This window comes from Xenopus tropicalis, chromosome 2 (assembly GCF_000004195.4).
Source record: "Xenopus tropicalis strain Nigerian chromosome 2, UCB_Xtro_10.0, whole genome shotgun sequence".
Classification (NCBI taxonomy): domain Eukaryota; kingdom Metazoa; phylum Chordata; class Amphibia; order Anura; family Pipidae; genus Xenopus; species Xenopus tropicalis.
Genome location: NC_030678.2, coordinates 144273988 through 144294217, shown reverse-complemented (window position 1 = coordinate 144294217; position 20230 = coordinate 144273988). Strand labels below are relative to the sequence as shown.

At 38.6% G+C, this 20230-nt stretch overlaps 1 protein-coding gene across 2 annotated transcripts in view; it reads right to left on the bottom strand.

Annotated features, from left to right (window-relative positions):
* The window catches only part of twist2 (twist family bHLH transcription factor 2), a 44676-nt gene extending 25004 nt beyond the window's left edge, over nt 1-19672 (bottom strand). Inside the window, exon 1 of one of the 2 annotated variants that reach the window (XM_012956323.3) lies at nt 18864-19672. In XM_012956323.3, the coding sequence (XP_012811777.1) occupies nt 18903-19391 (489 nt within the window). In that variant the 5' untranslated portion in view covers nt 19392-19672 and the 3' untranslated portion in view covers nt 18864-18902. Of the gene's footprint in view, nt 1-18863 lie in introns of those variants that run through there. The other variant, NM_001103209.1, reaches the window with a different exon arrangement.
* Nucleotides 19673-20230: the final 558 nt, after the last annotated feature.

Sequence of the window (20230 nt, the reverse complement as noted above, 5' to 3'; positions counted from 1 at the left end):
GACTCTCAGTATGGCTCTGAGTATGACTCTGAGTATGGCTCTGAGTATGACTCTGAGTATGGCTCTGAGTATGACTCTCAGTATGGCTCTGAGTATGACTCTCAGTATGGCTCTGAGTATGACTCTCAGTATGGCTCTGAGTATGACTCTCAGTATGGCTCTGAGTATGACTCTGAGTATGGCTCTGAGTATGACTCTCAGTATGGCTCTGAGTATGACTCTCAGTATGGCTCTGAGTATGACTCTCAGTATGGCTCTGAGTATGACTCTCAGTATGGCTCTGAGTATGACTCTCAGTATGGCTCTGAGTATGACTCTCAGTATGACTCTGAGTATGCTGATAAAACATTCTTGCATCTTCTACGTTGTCATAGTCTGGCTCCTGATAGCCTGCTATTTATTATGTAAACTGTTTTCTAAACACCATTAAGCTGAAGGTCTGGGGCGTGTGTACCTGAACCCCCGTGAGTAATGGTGAGTTCACCCCCCCTGCTGGGACCCCTTTTTAAATGATTTACACTTTTTCCTAAATACATTTCTTTCTTTTTTTTTTTTTTTGTTCTTCAAATTTTCATGGATTTTTCAAGACATACCGTACAATTCGTAGAACAAGAAAATATTTTTCCAATAGTAATTTCAATGGAATTGTTGAATAAGTTAACCAAAAATAATAATAATAAATAAAACATCAACATGTCTCTCTGGGTAGATTGTTCTTGGATTAAAGAAAAGTAGAAGATAACCTCTAATTTCACTGTGCTATAATACTAACCATCCAGAGTTTCCTAAATAAACTTCTTAATTTCTTTGTAATGGCATTCAGCAGAAAATGCAAATATTTTGCATTTAATTGTACATACAATTTTCATTATTTACATTACTTTTTGGCCAAAGAAAAAGGAAGATGATGTGTTTTACAAAATATACTGCACTCAGGGCCACCAGCAGCCACAGGGCCTGCTCTCCCTGTTCTTGCCTACAGAAACATATAACTGTATAGAGACAACAAGTTGTACAGTGTTTTTTTACAAGAATTCACATGATCCTCCTGAACTCTGTCCACTTTCTAGTAAGAAACAATTCAGGAGCAGCCTACCTAAACTAGGACTTCCCGGGGTATTTACTATAGAAATCGGCAAAATATGTATGGTCATTCCTACCCGCAAGTGCATTGTGCAAAGTGCAATTCCATACTCAAGTCACCATGTTTTTTTACCCATAACCCTATGTTTCTGCATTTACAACACATGACAAAATACAACTACAATGGTATGTACATTTGATGCACGTTGTAACTAACTTTTTCCTCCACTTGGTGTTAAATTAACAATTTTGGTACAAGTTTGTTGCTTCAAATGACACAGTCCACTGTGGGAACAATGGAATTACCTGAACGTGGTAATTGACAAGTTCCACAGGGTCAATAACAGATTTGCTTGTGATTTGGGGGGCAATTTTTCTGGAAAAAAAATACCGGCCTTCCTATATTTTGATGTGATTTCCCTAGTTATAACATTGGCATCAAGCATCATTTTAGTGGCCAGGCCGACTGGAACCTTACATGTGATTCAGCAGGACAGACACATTGAGACTACAGTAGGGCACAAGAACCCTATACTATTTGCTATTTACTTTTTCAAATCAAATGATAAAATAAATTCATGTCATCTCTACAATACTGTAAGTAGAAAAATAAGTGGGACCTTTAATGTTTGCTTTTATCACATAGGAACATATTTGTCAAAAGGGCAAAGTATAAATTTGCCAGAAAAAAAAGCTGATTTTGCTGACTGTGCATATGTCTTTAAATGACAAATAAAACTTTGTCTTGGCCCATTGTCTTCACAGAAAATGTTTCTAGCAATCACCAGAAAGTACACGCAGTAAAGTACAGAAGATATTAATATTTATTAAGCAGGGAGTTTTCCTCTTTGGAATATTCTATGGAAGAATTGAGGCCAAAAACAATTCACAAACTCCAGGCTAGCAAATTCCATGTTGTCAGTTAGTATTTTTTTTTGGGCTTGCCCTCATGCTGGGGTGAGACAGGAGACTTACTCACTGCATTTAATCACAAGCAGAAAGTCACCAAAATACCTTGCAGGCCCCCCTCGGTGCGTACAGGGAGGGTTCCCCCACTGAATAATCTTGCTCCAGAGGGATCCCTGTGCTTTATAGCCATAGCCCAATCACAACACATTGTACAGATGAGCAATAGGTTACATGCATGTGCAACCAATCACATTAAGAACTGAAGCTACATCCATTCTGATGTTTTAGGCGCATACCTTGAGATCCAGGGTAGCCCTGGCTTTGCTCTTGTTTATGGGGCTGAGAGAGACATTCATCAGCTTGCATCCTGGGGCCTACCTATCATATAAGGTTACAGCTCAAGCTATGAGAAGAATTCTACTGAAGCTTATAAAGAGCTTGTAAACCCTATGTATGTAAAGAGATATCCTGTATAGCTAGTCCTGCAGATTAATAAGAGGGCAACACTTCAGATACTCCATATCTGATGGTTTGTCTTTAACATAAAGTTTCCAGATCTTGTGAGGAATCAGGAAAATCAAGCTGCACTGATTGCATTTCATTAAACACAATCAGGGCAACATGCATTTATTAGAAGGGCCCCTGTTTTTTCCATTGATCTACTAACTTTGCTTTAGCCATCTCCCAGCTGGTGGCACTGATACTGCCGGTGCAAAAGGCTGCCCGTCAGCCAGGGTGGCACTGATACTGCCGGTGCAAAAGGCTGCCCGTCAGCCAGGGTGGCACTGCAAAGCCAGCAAAGCCTGGATTACAAGACTATTACAGCCTTTGAACACACATTCTCAAATAAATAGCAGCCACCCCAGTATATTCAGCTCAAAGAGCCCTGCATTATACATGGGGGAGGGTAAAGGTTTTGCCAACATTTAATCCCCAGGAGGGTTTTGGCAAGCTAGGTTTGGGAATAAATTACAATTGGGAGGGGGGATGTTTCCCATTCTGTGGAAAACTTATTTTCCTGGAAATGCATTAGTAACTGGGTAGAAGTTGTCAGGTTTCCCTCGTTATAAAAGGGAAGCCCACATGTGCTCTCTCTCTATCTCTATTGGTCACTACTTGTTGGAGGAGGTGGTGCTGAAGGGCCTGGGACAGACAGAGGTTTCAGCATCCACCCAGTTGGTGGGTAAGTCCCAAAATGTCAATGAAATACATATCCGCTGTTCATATCTGTTATCTGTGCATAATAACAGTGCAGTGGAGCAAGGCTGGTGATTATATATTATATTATATGGTGGCACATTTCTCACAATGATCCTGTTTCTGCTCCCATTGCAGTTGGCACCAAGCTTTTGTTTAGGAAATGTACTAAAGCTCTGTTTCTCTGCAGGTTGGATTGCTTATATGTGGCCAGATCTGAAAAGTGAATATGACTGATGATAATAGGAAATGCAAGGAAATGTACTAAATGTCACAAACAAAACTTGCTGCATGTATTAATTTGAAAATGAGATTGATTATTGGGCGCTCTTGTATGTAACAGGGCACTAGTATATTTCTGAGAAAGCTACAGGACATACTATTGCTCTGAAGGGTTAGAGGCTGGAACCCCATGGGTACCATATGCAGCTTCTGTCTATGGAGGCACAGAAATAATCTGTCAGCTGCTGCACACAGCTTATGTTTGTACTGAAGAGCCATGCTCTGATCTAGCAACAAAAAGTAGTACAAACAACAATGGCAATACAAGCAAACAGAAGAGGAACCATTCCCTTTGCAATAACAAACAGGACCAGAATATTAACATAACATACGGCTTTGAACTTCTATAATTCTATATACTGGCAGCAGCTTATTTGTTACTGGTTTAGAGCTACACGTAAAGGAGGTCAGTATTATCGGTCCATCTAGTTTGAATATTCTAATATAAATCTATGGCATTGGTTATTTTCTTTTTTATTATTATACCGGCGAACTGTTCAGTGGACAAATCAGCAGTTCTGCTAAGCAGGAAGCCCTGCACCATGAATAAAGTACAGGTGTGGGATCCATTATCCGGCCATCTCCCATGCACTCCATTTTAATTTAATATTTTTTAAAAATATTTTTCTTTTTCCCTGTAATGGTAAAACAGTAGCTTCTACTTGACCGCAACCAAGATATAGTTAATCCTTACTGTTAGCAAAACAATCCTATTGGGTTTAATTACTGTTAAAATTATTTTTTTCAGTATATTGTGCTTGATCCCAACTAAGATATAATATGGATGGTGATCCAAATTGTGGAAAGATCCCTTATCTGGACAACGCCAGGTCCTGAGCATTCTGGGTAACAGGTCCCATACCTGTACCATAAAATATAGTGGCAGCTACATTGCATGATGAATTTGCCACTGTGTGTGTATTTGTGTGACTGTAATAAGGAATTAGATTATAAGCTCCACGGGACTGTGACTGATGGGTGCAACTAAATGCAAAGTCTTGCATATTATATTGGAACTATAAAATAAATGATACAATGTATAATGTATTACTATTTGATATCAGCCTCCAGTGGACAGGATGAGTGCATGTAGAGCTCCGTGCCTTACAGAAGTGCAAGGGGCATTAGGGTGCAATGTCTGCTTGTTTCCTGGTTTCACCCTGTGATTCTGTATTTCCTAAGCAAGTACTGCTTGTCAACACAGGCAATATGGAACATAAACTGACTTTATGCCTGGTTGCCCACCCCTCCTTGACCTGCTGCAAATTATGCCCTAACCTTTCCTAACCTTGTGCACTTTTGAGGAATGGAGGATGGGGCTGCCTTGGTCAGACGATCCCATAGGCAGCAATTGAACAAAACACCCAAAACCTCTCAGTGTGCCAGTGCCCTAAAAGGAGCAGTTCACTTTAAAATGAACTTCTAATATGATATCTAAGTATTCTTAGACAATTCATCTTCATTTTTTCTGCAGATCTCAGGTTTGGCACTCCAACTGCTACGTGCTTGATTACCCTAGCAACCAAATAACAGTTTGGCATCAAAGACTTGTAGGAGAGGGCTTGAAAAGAATGGAAAATGAAAAAACGAATAACAAAACTTTAAACATACAGTGGATCTGTTTTTGGTTGACAAACAGATAGCATTTTCAGTTGCAGGCGGAAGGTGGAAATTGCAATATTGATTAGAATTGATCCATCTAAACATTAGTTAGTATAAAAGTGATTAAACCGAATAAGCAGCTGAACTTCAAAAAGCCAATGACTTACGTTTAATACAAAAATGCTTACGGTACTTTTAAAAATGTTGTTAGTGTATTGCCCCATTAAAACTGTAATTAAAGTTGTAAAATGTTAAAGAGTTGCTGAGAGCTGTAGTTCAGCGATGGATAGTGAGCTGTATGTTGGACATCTCTAGAACACGTCCCTTAATTGCATGTTACAGGTCTGCCCACCGATGATTCTGCATGGAATGATCTCAGTATTACACAATTCCTCGCAATCTGCCACTTGCTGTACTGTATTTCATTCATTTAATAGATTAGTGAAAATGATTATGCTGTCTCGCTTTCCCTCTCTCGGGATCTGATCTAATTTCAGGCTTCAGCGCAATCTACTGTTCAGAATTTAACTCCGGCGAAGTTCTAATAGAATTTATAGAACTGGAGTGATATGTTAGAAACAGACGTAATACATGAAAGAGCGAACGAGGGGTTCGCAGTAAATGAAAAGCAACGTTAATTTCTCATCGTGTTATTTGATAACCCATAGGGTATCTTCCCAAAGCCAGGAAAAGCCGTATCCACGGGATCGCCCATTATGGAGCTCATCTGAAAGCAATTTAAACATTCCCATAGTTTCACAGTCACTAGTAAATATCAATGTTCCGTCAGAGGTCAGAACCCTAGAAACTAGACATTCTGCTTTGTGAAGAGATAAATAATAGTTGGCTCTTTAACGGGAAATTGTACGTGAAAATAAACAGGGCTTAAATAATGCAAGTCATTTTCAGTATTTCCTCATAACCTTATGTGATTTGCAGTGTTTTCCATTTTCTTTTAAATTTGTCCTAAATGAGTAACCCGTTTTCCATCAGTGGAGAAAAAAAGTCCACAAAATGTATATCATGTGGTTAGGGGATGGCTGGGGAATGTTTACAGTCTTTATGCAAACTGCATATACGGCATTTAGTGACATAAAATCATGAGCATTTATAAATCTCAGTTAGTGAATAAGAACAGAGATGGACTCCACTCTGAATCAAAGGAGTCTATGGTTGGCAAGTTTAGACAAACATTTTTAGTGTGCAGTACAGATCTGGGATCTCTTATCTGGAGTCATGATATCCAGAAAGCTCAGAATCACAGGCCATCTCTCATAGGGGCCATGTTTAGTAAATCATTCATTTTTTTAATTAATTTTTTTCTCTGTAAATATAAAACAGCACATTGTACTTGATGGTAATTAAGCTGAATTAATGCATATTGGTGTCAAAACAATCCTATTGGGTTTAATTAATGGGTTTAAATGATTTTTAGCTGACTTAAGATATGGAGATCCATTTAAAGAAAGATCAATTATAAAGAAAATGGCAGGTTCCAAGCAGTCCACATAACTGATCATAGAAATGTACCAGTAATTTTTGAGCTCTAAATACAAATATTAGCGCTTGCTGGCTGTATGGGTCAAAAACAACTATAGATTTGGTTATGTAGGGACATGAAATGTGTACACACCACAGTAGTTCTGCTAATTATTCAAACCTACCTAAAAAGGCGGGGGGGCATGTTTTATTGGCACAACTTGGAGCCCTGGGCAGAGTAAAACAACCTGTGAGGATGCCCACAACCTGCCATGGCCTGCTCCAATAACCATGTGTTACTAGCAGCTTGGATGATGTGTGCTGCTGAACCTGCTTGTGTTACTATAATCTCATAATGTGATCAAAGAACCAGAGGTCAACCCTTTAGACTTGAGAGGCTGAACTTTCATTTGAAGCAGTGCAAGAATATATATATATATATATATATATAATAATTAACAAGAATAATATCCAAGGCTATTGTGATCCCAAGATCTACAGTCAGTTGGTATGGGTTTGTATACGTATAGTTTATATATGTGAGCATATAGATAGGTATTTGTGTATATATGTGCTGGGGTTATTTAAGGGGTTGAACTTGATGGACTATTTTCTTTTTTCAACCCAAATAATGTCGCTATGTAAAGGGCAAAATTTACTGATATGTATATGCCAACTTGATAAGATTTTTAAATAGGTAATTTAATAGGATATAGATTAACTGTTACTTTTTTACTAAACCAAAGTGACAAAAAGCGTTGGCTTTCTACCTGTGTTTTGTAGGCAGACAGAGAGAAGATGAAGAAACACTCTGTGTGACGTTGGCCTCAAGCATAACTGGGAAGACAATGACATTGCATTTACGGAAAATAATTGTTATGCTAAATGACTAAGCATATGGCTGCATCTATGTCTTGCAAAAAGGGCTTGGATTAGAGGCCTGGATTTTGTACACCATATTCCCGAATGTTTATCTCTAAAGAGCTATACAGCCAGGTGTTGCCACTGCCTAACAATAGTAGAAGTGGAGATTACACTTTAGCATGGCGCTAATTGGCCCAGGGGTAGTAATGCATAACAACCAATCAGACTTTGCTTTTATTATTGTTTACTAGGCCACATCTGATGGTAATGTTACATGATTTTCTATTGGCTGCTGCACTGGGGCCAAATGTAATTGCAAAACAATGAAATTACGGGAATGAGGAGAGGCCTTGTGTGATCCATTAGTGGAATAACATCAGCACATTTCCAGTATGTACTTTAGACACAGTTACCACTTTACCCCTTTAAGATGCAATACATATTAAATCCACATGCTGAATGACTACTTAGCAATTAATATTTCTAAATAAATTGCGTATTAGCAACGCAGGATGTGGATTTCATGTGTCCAATTATAAACTGGTTTGGTGACAAATCTCAATGCGGTGAGTGACGCACAAGGACACTTTATTAAAGGACGGTAAGTCATTTAGTTTACAGGGGAAGTGTCTTGGAAATGAAAAACTTAATAGAAGCTACGTGGGATGGAAATACAGACCTTGCCATATATAGTCAGTTATTAATTCTGTTTCTGAAATAATCAAGTTACTCTACCCTATCCCCAACCCAGCAATCTGTCTCTCTACAGGCAGGTTTTGGGTAGGAGTCGGTTATTTTGAAAGGCAGTTAGCTCTAATACATTGTCTAATCAAAGGGAGCACACACCAATGTATCTGTCCTAAATCCCCACCCTGCATGAAGAGAGACAGATTGCTGAGCGGGGAATACTGAAGAAGTTTGGTTATTTCACAAAATAAGAGGATTAAATATCCTTTAAAAATTAGGATTTAAAAAAATTAGGATTAAAAAATAAAAACAATTAAAAAAGGATTAAAACATAAATGATTATATTTTGATCATATTAACATGTTTAGAAATGCGGTAAATCTTATATTACATTTTCATTTTATAGTAGTTGCCCAATCTGATTTTCTTTTAGTGCTGGATCCTAGTACTGTTGTTCAAACTCCCCTCTGTGCCTGAAATACTGTGCTGGGCCAAACCAATACATTTAGATAAATAATCAGGCATTCTAATAGATTTCATGTCAAAACCTTCCTCCTCTTACCTTTGGCACCACACTTAGTGACTTCACTTTATGGCTGAATTAAAAACCCAGCTGAAACATACGCTCCCAATTTTTAGAATGGAAATTCCAGTGATAGAGTTAGTTGTATGGCATGGTCTCCTCTCTGTGCTATCTGGTTGTAGCGCACAGTTCTGGACTGGGTTGCCATACACTCTAGCTATAAGGACGTGGAACCATTCTCATTGTTTTGTTCTTTGGGTCAGGCTGTGATGAGACTGAGGTTATTTCAATGCAAACATGCACGTCTGCCTCTGTCTCAGCTTGTCAGCCCAAGTCATGACATTAGGGCAGCATTAATCCCATCAGATTGGTGCTATGCAGAAGCAATACAATCATCTGCTCTCTGATGCTTCTACTACCTTGTGCTTGTGTAGCTTTCTGGTCATGCCAGTGTGTCTTCCTTTCATTTCTACATTTCATGTAGGTTTATTACATCTAAATAAAGCCTCCTTTTGGTTTCTGTCACGTGCCCCAGTGCCTTTAAGCAAAAACACAGACTCTAACATGATATATAGTTCATATATTGACTCCAAGCAAGGCTTAGGGTAGGTTAAAATTGGCTACTTTATTGTATCAAGTCTGTGGTTGGTGATTAGTGGCAGATAAGTTAATTGCCATGTGGTAAAGGAAACTAAATACAATAGTGGCATCAGCAATGTCACCCTAAGGGCCCATCGGCACCTACCACAGCACCCCAGGACCTTCCATACGACATGTGTTTGATACGTAACTCTCTAACTACAGGAACCAACAAAGAATCAGATTTGGTGAAAAAGTCCCCCATGTGACCCTAATATTATACTTTCAAAAAGTCATTAAATGCACGCAGAGTGAGTAAAATAGGTATGTTAAAAGAAAGCCTGGGTTTATATCACATAAAACAGTTCAAACAGTATACATCTGGCCTGTGGTGGCAAATAACATCTGGCTACTTTAACATCTCCCACTGCAAGCTGAGATCAATGGCACTGCCCGTCAGAGAGCGCACAACTCCAGGCGCCTGCAACATTAACAGAACCAAGCAATCCCCGCAGGTCCCCATACTTTTATATTACACACAATCCTTCTTCGTATCACATTCTAAATACAAAAATGTTCACCCCAGGGACCTGTATATGTTGTTGGGTTGATTCAAAACTGCATTTTTGCAAAGTCAGTTGTTTAGACCCAATAAAAGTCATTTGTTGATTTTGTTTAGCACAATAACAGCTACAGAACTGGGCTGGTAATTAAGATTTCCTTAAATATACGTAAGTACCCTTATAAGGCTGGGGCACATTGTATTTTTATGTGTAAAGAATTTGCCAAATCTGTTCTTATGCTGAAAAAGTAACCCCCCCCCACATGTGTGTGTGTGTATATACTGTATATATACACAGGTATGGGATCTATGTTCAACAATGCTGATGTTTTCCAGATAAGGGATATTCCCTTCCATATTGTGAGCACCACGCCTTCAGGCTATTACAAGTATATTTAAACATAAAACCAAAACCTGATAGGATTGTTTAGCCATTGACATACAGTATCCCAGCTTAGATGTGCAATGGATATATGCTAGCTAGCTTAGTTACAAATCTGTTAAAAATATGATTGTTGCCAATATATATGGCATGTGACTATACTAATGGACTGGTAACTATTAACAAGATTCCCACGTTTTACTCATAAAATAGCAATTCAAAAGTAATATTTGTTTGTAAAATATGAATGATATTCATCTACTTATTTCAAATACTATAGACCAGGGGTGGCCAATACGTTGATTGCGGTCCACCAGTCAATCCCCCGAGGATTTCTAGTGGACCACGATGAAGCCGGGGGTGGCAACGCAGTGTATGTACGCATTCACACCACACTTCCGCATTCCCTGGTCATCGGTTTATTGACGATGAAAAAGGTCTGCCCACCCCTGCTATAGACTAAGGCCATTGAAACAGAGTGGATTGTAGGTATTTTTTGTCATATGGAAAAATGTCCAAATTTTTCCCCTTCCCCCTTAATGGGCAAGTGGCTGAAAGTGCCAGTACTGCTGTATGTCTAACAAACAAGGGTGGCATTTGTCATTTACATGTATAGTGTGTAGGAGGCAAAAGGTGGCTGTTTCAGGCTTTTTGTGGGCATTGAAAAAGTGCGAGCAGATAGCCTGATATTCAGATTGTGGGCAAATGGCCTTTTATTTTCATGTCAGTGTAGTGGATGGTGCTCATGACTTTGCATGAAATTGTATTGCCTGACATATAGAAAGAAGAGGTGATTGATTCAGCACCAAGAGCTTATATATACATCATTTTATTGTTATTATTCAGCTAACTTGCTTTTCCTTTAATCTGCAGGGAAGCATGGCTCCATAATAAAGGATACAATATCCTTAAGAAATACAATGCCATTATTATGGTTTGTCAAAGAATTCTTTTTCTTTTTTGAAATCTGAATATGGATTTCCTCTGTTTATATATAAAGTGAGGCACCTTTGGGTAAAAAGCCCCATATAGACTTCAGCCTGAAACCTGTTCCGTCAAGGAGCAACAGACTGACGGCACAAGAAGTAAGGTGGTGGCAATGGGAAGTGAATTACACTTACATGTGACTGTTCTATTATGTTCTATATTAAATATTTATGGATTTAAGATCTAAGTATGTTTTAATAGCACATACCTCCAGAGTACATTAAACCCAAGCATGTAGGTTAGAAAAGGTTAGTGTACTCTTATGTAGTGGATTTGGGAAAGACCAGTGGAAGAGGGGGAATATTTGGTTGTTGAGGAATGATGGGGATCTTGTGGAAGTCCATTTGCGCCGAGAGTCATGTCCCATTCTGGTGAACAGGAAATGGTTGCCCAGTGGCACAACGTGTTTCTAACAAGGTTGCCGCAAAATCAGTCACCCCCTTTGAAAAAATTTCTGAGATACGTGTGTGTCCCACCCTCAGGGACCCAAAGAACTGTCAGTTATGCAGTTTCCAATCACCTGCCACAGCAAAGAGGCGGCTGACAGCTTCTCCTTGCACTTGGAAGGATGGCACTGAAATGCTGTCATGGGGGCACGTTGATGGCAGCCCTTGCATTAGCAACAGGCAACAAGGAGAATGCTGATCTAAGGGAGACAAATCTCTAGTGAATACACATAGCAGTGACATGGTTTGGGGAATATGTTATAAAGAGAATGTTCTTTTCTTCCCTTGAAAAACCTACCCCTAAGCCTGTTTGCTCTTCTCAGTCCCTGTAGAACCAATGACTTCAATAATATCCAACTCTGTAAGTATTCTTTATATTTAAACCGACACAGAGCTACATCTGTAACTAAAGTGATGCCAATTTTTTTTTTTAGATAATTTTTTTTTTTCGGTTATTTTACTTCCAAAATATCTCTGTGTCAAACAAATTTAGAGATGCACAGAATACCTAGAAATTGCTTTTTGACATTCGTTTACTGATCAAATGAAAGTTTTAATGAAGCATTTCACTAGTTTATGGAGACTGTACTACAGGGATAAAGCAAAATATACATCTAAGGGTCTCAGCAGGAAAGAGATCTCGTGATTTAATGTGAAATATAAACTTAAACTCAGTGTCTGCGCTAAATGCAACGCTCCTCACGCGCCTATGAAATACTAACAGGAATAAGATATATACAGCTGGAATTCAAAAATGCATAAGGAATGCAATATATATATCTATTGTAAACATCAACAAAGGCATAATTCACTTCAATGCTTCTTGCGCAAAAACTTCACATCTTTTTTTTCATATCAGTGAGATCCAGCAAACGTTTCGGGGACTAGCCCCTTCATCATGATTTTTGTTGATGTTTATGCTCATTGTTGTAGTGGAGCAAACATAGTGCACCTCCTTATAGGCTTTACGGAAAATATATTTTTAAAAGAAAAGGGTTTATATAGTGATTCAAAATATATACTGTCACGGAGTAATGACAGCCTTTATTTAATAATAATTCAAGGAGCAATGAGTATTGAAAATAGATATGGAGGTTACATATAAAAAAAAACTATATATATATATATATTTGTATGTATAGAATTGTGAATGGATCAGCACTCTCTTGAGATGCTAAAAATAATTATATGTTTATTATTACATGATGAAATACAAAAATCCGATGTTTCAGTCTCAACTGGAGGCCTTTCTCAATAATAATACATTTATTATTTTTGCTGTTGTTGCTGTTATTATTACTATTGGGTATATATATATATATAAATATATATTGATATAGGTTTATTATTATTAATTATAATAATAATAATATTATTATTTAGTTTAAAGGATAGTACTGAGATGGGACTGCCCAGGTATTGGGAACTTATACATGAATGCCCCTGTATTTGTGCTGCAATAGGTGGCTACATTACATAACTCCTTACAAACACTGTTGATACAATGTTATATAATTAAACCATATTTAATGGCAAGTCTAATTTCACCAGAAGCTCCTGTACCTCCTCATATCATCTGATTTAACCGTTTCACTGCAGGAAGTACTAACAGGTTATATTACGCCTTACCAATCATAACACAATTGTACAAATCATAACACAATTAGTAAAGTATATTTGTTCAGCGTGGACACAATGTTTTCAATGCATGCTTTCAGATTCCCATGGGCTTTCCAATTATTAGTATTACAGGGTTTTTGGGATCCGGATACTGAAAGATAAAGTGACTTTCCCAAGGAAAACCTCGGGGAGAAAAGCAGGTTCCTCTCTCTCTATGAGAATTTCCTATTCCCAGCACCCAATTTCTTCTTCACTATCTATGGGAAATAGTGATATTAAGCGCTCTGGGCTGAGCAAAGATTCACCTAGGGATGCTGCCTGTTAGGTGGACATGAACATTTGCTCGGTATCATCCTCTAAACTGACAGTTTATGAAATAATCCTGTATATCTGCTAATAGGCAGTTGGCCTCAAGGTTTGTAATCCTCTTTTTTGAAAAATAGGAAAGATAGAAAAATAGATCAATAGCAAGATTTATGTTCACTTTAACGTTTCATTTGGTTCAGTAGTGGGATCTAATAGGAAGCTGAGACACAGAGCTCTCTGCAGTACAATATATTGTGTTTCCTGAGGGGAAAGGGAATCCTTGACATGTTTTACTCCACAAATCATAACTAATGGTATTAGGATTATCAGTGCGGCGCAGTAATGGGGTTGTCATACATGCACCCCTGGCTGAATAGAACTACAGTGCCCACAAATTTCGCCCAGGCAATGATTCTGTCTGTGTCTGTACAACAGCTGGCATGCAGGAGAAGGGCTTAGGTACAAAGAATACTACTCTGGTTTATAGCCACAACATATATGCAGTATATATCAAGAAACCATCAGCAAATATATATATATATATATATATATATATATATATTTATTTATTTATAGCAGCAAACCAAAACCTGTGGCAATGACAGAGTTAATGTACCATACCATGCATTATTTACTAACTATACCTTTTATAAAACTGGAAAGTGATAACAGTATTTTTTTCCAAAGCCATTATATGTTTAAAAGTGATTTGATTTCACTTCAATAAAACCTAGTTTATCCCTCCCGAAGCCTGTTGACTTTATAGTTACATTTGACTTTTTAAATTAATTCTGATCATCTGAACAATCAGGGGCACGTCTAATACATGTAAGTGGCTGGGCTGCACATTTATATTCAGTGGTCGTGGCAGAACTTCTAGCTGTATTTTCTAGAAACATCCCCGATTTTTTAAAAGATCTGCTAAATTCATGTTTGTAGACGTTTGATCCCCCAAACTGCAAAGATCGCAAAAAATATATATATATATTGTCAGTCATCAATGAGTAAATGAGACATGTAAGCAATAAATATGTGTATATACAGAGTGATGTGATATAAATGTATCCACAGCCATTTAATGGGAGTGCTGCTCCTGCATTGAATTGATACAGCTAACTAAGCCTAGCGATGTATAGAGGTATAAGATCCGTTGTCTGGAAACCAATTATCTAGAGAGCTACAAATTATAAGAAGGTCATTTCCCATAGACTCCATTTCAATCAAATAATTCAAAATTTATAAAAAAAAAAAATAATAAAACACTACCTTGTACTTGATCCCAAGTAAATTACCAACTAAGATATAAGTTATCCATATTGGAGGCAAAACAACCCTATTGGGTTTATTTAATGTTAAGAATTTTTAAGTAGAGGTATGGAAATCTAAATTACAGAAAGACCCCTTTTCCGGAAAACTCCAGGTCTTGACCATTCTGGATAACAGGTTTATATATATATATATATATATATAGAGAGAGAGAGAGAGAGAGAGAGAGAGAGACCTATGTACAGTTACATTACAATCATTTAAATCTGGATAATATAGAATTAGGATATGTTCAAAACATGCAATTTCTATCTATATAGATATAGATATATGTGTAGATATAGATAGATAAAGACATATGTGTGTGTATGTTCTGCAGGTTTTTCCCGTGACTCATGCTATCATGTTATACAGGCAGTTTTATTAAAATATGATCATTATTTCAGTAAATGAATTGAAATAAATTAATAAAAATTGAATAAACAGATGTCATCAAATGACAAGTGTAATACGTATGTACCAACATGGGGAAATCTATGCAGGGAATTATTTTATATTGATAATTTTTGGGTAACAAAGGGACCAGCAGCACTGCTGGAGACCTCTGTACATTCTAAATCTGATTTACACCAGTATTCATCATTATTTAGATGAAAAACATCTAATACTAATACATAAAATACTTTTATTAGTTCTTTCCCTGTATATTTATATCAAAATGCTTGAGCTCCGTCACAATAAATTGTGAGTTGTATTTAAATGGGGCATCTGGACCGAAAGTCATAATGAATGATATACACACAGCTCTTAATGTACAGAGCCCCTTGCTGGACACAGGGGTGCAGGGAAGGGCAGAATGGGTGCTGTGAGCCTAAATATCCAGCTTGTTCCCAGCTATACCCCACGCAGAGACCCTGTGGCTGAAACCTGCACTCACATACGAAACCCAAATAAGCGGCAGCTTTGTGAGAAAAAGGAAGCCTGCAGCTCATTGGTTTCCGATTTGCTAAAGGTCCCTACAGGAGCAGAAAGGTCAAGTGTTAATTAAACAAACATGATTTTGACATTTGTCTCTGTAAATGGACGTGTCTAATAAAACGTCTTCCCCATGGAGAGCTCAAACTAATATATAACCTCCATTATGTCCTACTACTGGTAACATAATACACTCTGACACTTTATATACAGGGTGATAATAAACAGACCAATAACCCACTTGCCTATTTCCATATTCTTAATGGAAGGAAAATGAGATTTAGCAATGCAAAGTGAGGTAACAATGAAGTTGTAGTTAGACAATGATATGGGCCAAGCTGGGGACTTACAGACTTCCCTGGGGATTAAGGATGAAACAATAGATATAAATGACCACAACAAGGAAAAGCATTTTTATATAAATTTTGGAATAAATATTGCAATCAGAGGAATATAGCTGTGGCTGTTTGTTTCCTATTTCTTTTATCAGCACAGGGTAAAAGTGTATTTGGCAAAGGTAGAAGGAAACATGCTCGTCGGTTAGTTATAGTGCGGTCAGATAAAAAGAAGCAGAGAAAGAAGATGTGCAAAATGGTGGCAGTCAATAAATCCAGGTCCTTTATTCTATTACCCTGTGATGTTCAACCTTTAAATAGCATGAAAATATTCTGGGAGAGCTGCAGTTTGGGCACCCCTACACGCAAATCACCCCGGGTTATTGTGCTATCATGTCATGGCATGGACGGTAAATCAGCCATACAGGAACGAGGTGCTTCAGTTTCTATAAAGGTCAGTGTAAGTAGCAGTAAGTGGAGCTGAGATTGGTAAAGAGTCATCCGAAAATTAGGGAAAAGGAAAGACATTTAGGACCCAATGAATAAGCACAGTGTGACTTGTAAGGCAATTGGTTTTCCCTCAGGGACCTTTTGGTTTGATTTCTTGGGACTTGGGCAACTTGCTTAAATCTACCTGTGCCTCAAGCAACTTAGATTGTAAGCTCTATGGTATGGAAAATCCAGGGCAAAATCAAAATATGTTTGATTTTTTAAAAAAAAAATAAAAAATCTGCCAATAAAAATTGCACTGCCTCTGAACTAGAAGAAAACAAGGGGGGAGGGGTTATCAGGGAGTTTAGAATAACCTGTAGGAAATGATTGTCAGGGAGTGGGAGGGATCATTTCTATCAGCATTAAGATTGTTATTTACCTTGAAAATATTTTTATATGGCCTCCTCTAACCTGCTACTCATGGAAACATTACTTTCGGCACTTTAGTTACTGCAGCTACTATTTATCTAGAAGTGCCTGGAACACTATTGGGACAAACTGATTTTTCCAGTAATTTCTATGGGACGTGTAAGCACCAATCACGTTGCTGCGGAATTGCTCCACTTGACTTCAAGTCTGTGTGCTGTACAGAATGGGTGAGCAGTGGGTGTAAAACATGCAATGTTAGTACTATAGTTGTTGGCTCTGTACATAATGGTACAGAGAGACGGAACTATCATTTTATAACATTATAAAGAGGAATTTAATTGAAATTATTTTCTATTATAATATAGTCAGAGAAACTATAACGCAATCTGCAGCTGAATTTCCTTGTTTTACTGTATAGTAAGTGTTCTGCAACTGTCTAGTTAGGAGTTTCAATTCGAACACGGCTGTGTGATTTTCTCAAAATCAATTTATTTTCCAGTTACTGGGGTCAGTGACCATAGCAACCATAAAGCTAGTTGGAGTTGAGGTGGAATAGAAAGGCAACAAATTAAAACATGTGCAGGTAGGAGAGCTGTAAAATTGCTTAGATTATTTCTGATGCTAAATCATCATTTTAGGTTATTTTACCAGGGTTTGTGTCAGTATTAATGTTAAAAGCTTCAAGGCTGAGTAATATTCCTACAGGTAAAGGTGCTGGACACTGGGGTCGGCAGGGGGGCTCCAAAGGGAAATACCAGCTCCGGTGTATTGTACTCACAGGCCACTGTGCACCATGTTGAGCAGTTTATATGCTGACATCAGCCTGTATAGAGTTACCCTCTGAAGTGTGCTAAGCTCATTTATTGTTGTAGGTCCCAGTTCTTATGGGAATAAATTAGTATAGCCTGTAAGGCTGCTGGGGTAATGGTGAAAACACAGGGTCTCTGGTTCCTGTACAGCAAGCGTAATAAGGAATGAAAAGTGAAAATATGCCCTAGGCCGACCATGCCTTCCTGTTACATAATATCCACTGTGAGCAAATGGGATTTCATACTAGTCAGTAGCCGCTCTCATGTATTGGACACAGAACCAGCGCTCTGATGCCATGCAGAATTCTATGGCTTTGTTTTGCTTTGGAAAAAAATATGAATGTATTATATTTATTGTTCTAATGCAGAATTAGAAAGTATTTCTGCTACTGAATGCAGAACTTTGCAATAAATTTATCTTCATATATAGTTATATGTAAAACACTGCCAGATATAGTGGAATAGTAGGTGCTGACAGCGACATGAAGGTGTAGATGGTTTGTGTCCCACAGCAGGAAGGCATTATCTAATTAAAGCCTCACATCTGGATGGCATAAGAAAGATTTGTTTATGGGAGGGATGGGGAGTCCTGATGCTCCAGCCGCTGGGAACTACAACTCCCAACATCCACCAACAGCCCTCAAACTGCTAAAGGATGTAGGAAGCCGCACTTCTCAGAGGCTAGGCCACGTGTTTGGATCTTTGTGTAGTTGATAGTTTGGCTGGATATGTGGGATGATATTGCTCTTTTTTAAGCATTTATTTAAAACCCAAATTCTCAAACTTCTAATTGTTGTATTAAGAGCTTTAGTGCTTTTCCTTTATCCCTTTCCTAAACATTTCCCTCATGTTTTTCCAGTGCAGAGAGTCAGTCATTAGTAAACACTAACAAAGCCAAGATATAGTCCAAGACTTGTGTACATCTGTGTGTGTGTCTGTGCGTATGTATGCGTGTGTGTCTCTACAGCCAGAAATAGTGAGAATCCAGAATGAAGCAGAATTCTTCAGCATTTGGATATGGGAAGAATCGGAGATATGTAATTAATGTTGACTCCACAGAAAAAGCTTGGAAACCTCTCCCAAGGAGTGTGGTAGTTTCCCGCACATACCTTCTGAAATGGCAGGCAGGAGGGGCACCAGCTGAGGGATCAGTGAGTGGTTGACATGGACCATGCACCTTCCATTCTCCAGACAGAAAAGGCATAGCTGAGCCTCTCATGAGCAAGGTAGTTGCAACTGGCTATCTTGTGGTCCAGCTCATCGCTCTGCAAGACCTGGTAGAGGAAATCAATATAACGTGAAGCCAGCTTCAGGGTCTGTATCTTGCTGAGTTTATCGGATGGCAAGGTGGGAATGATCTTCCTCAGCTCTGCAAAGGCATCATTCAGGGACTGGGTACGCTGCCGCTCCCTCACGTTGGCAATGATTCTCTGAGTGTGTACATCCTCAAAGGTTTCTATATGAGGGCTCCTCTTATTGCGCTTGCACGGAGGTGAAAGGGGCACTCTGCCCTCACTTGGTTTGCCCACCAGAATCGTACGCTTACGTATAGCCTTCCTCTGTTGGCGATCAGCCTCTTCCTCGCTGGTTACCATGCTGCCTTCAGGGGAGTCAGGGCATACTCCTTCTTCTTTCATCTTAGTTGGACTGGTCCTTACTTGTTGATGCCCAGATGTGAACCGCCCCCAGGTGTCTGTAAGATGATGATGATAAAATCTTATGTATGCCAACTCTCTGTTAGAAATAAGATGCAGTCCAAGCTAGGCAAACAAAATGGAAGGCAATGTGGGAATGCCAGCACAATAAGGAGAATAAGTTGCACCTCCCAGCAGCATCAAACAGAGTGTGCGCTTCTGAACTCAGCAGCCTTCCTGAATAATGCTCCAATCCTTCCTCCTTTTCTTTCACTCCTCATTTTGGGTTGTTAAGGAGGGAACTCAAATGAAATTGGCCTGGTGCTTCTTCTGATTGGGTCGCCTAGGCTGATGAAGTAGAGAGGAGGGGTCCATAACATATCTCCCTCCTTCTTAATTCCAACTAGCCCTTTCTTCCCCCCTCCTTCTTCCCTTCCCTTCAGTCAAAACCAATCCATCATGAAAAGGTAGTATAAACGTTGCTGGACATTATGGGTTCCAGATTTAAGCCCTGCAGGCACAGATGCACAGTGAACGGAAGACTGAAGCAGACTGAAGCCCATCAAGGGAGAAGTAACAAAGAGGCGGCATCAGACCCCTTAGGCGCCACTGAGGGGGGTACAGGGGACTTTACCAAAAGATCATTTTTACCCTCTAAATCTTTTGGACACTTAACATATAGCGGTGCCGACCGATCAGGCCAGTTCTTCATAACTCAAAACTTGCTTTCTATCAACAAATGTTGCTGCTAGGTAAAAGGAAATCTGTAAGGATGACATTAGCCTATGGTGACAGAATTCGTTTAGTGTTTTATTGCCTGGAAGGAACATGATAAAAGTATA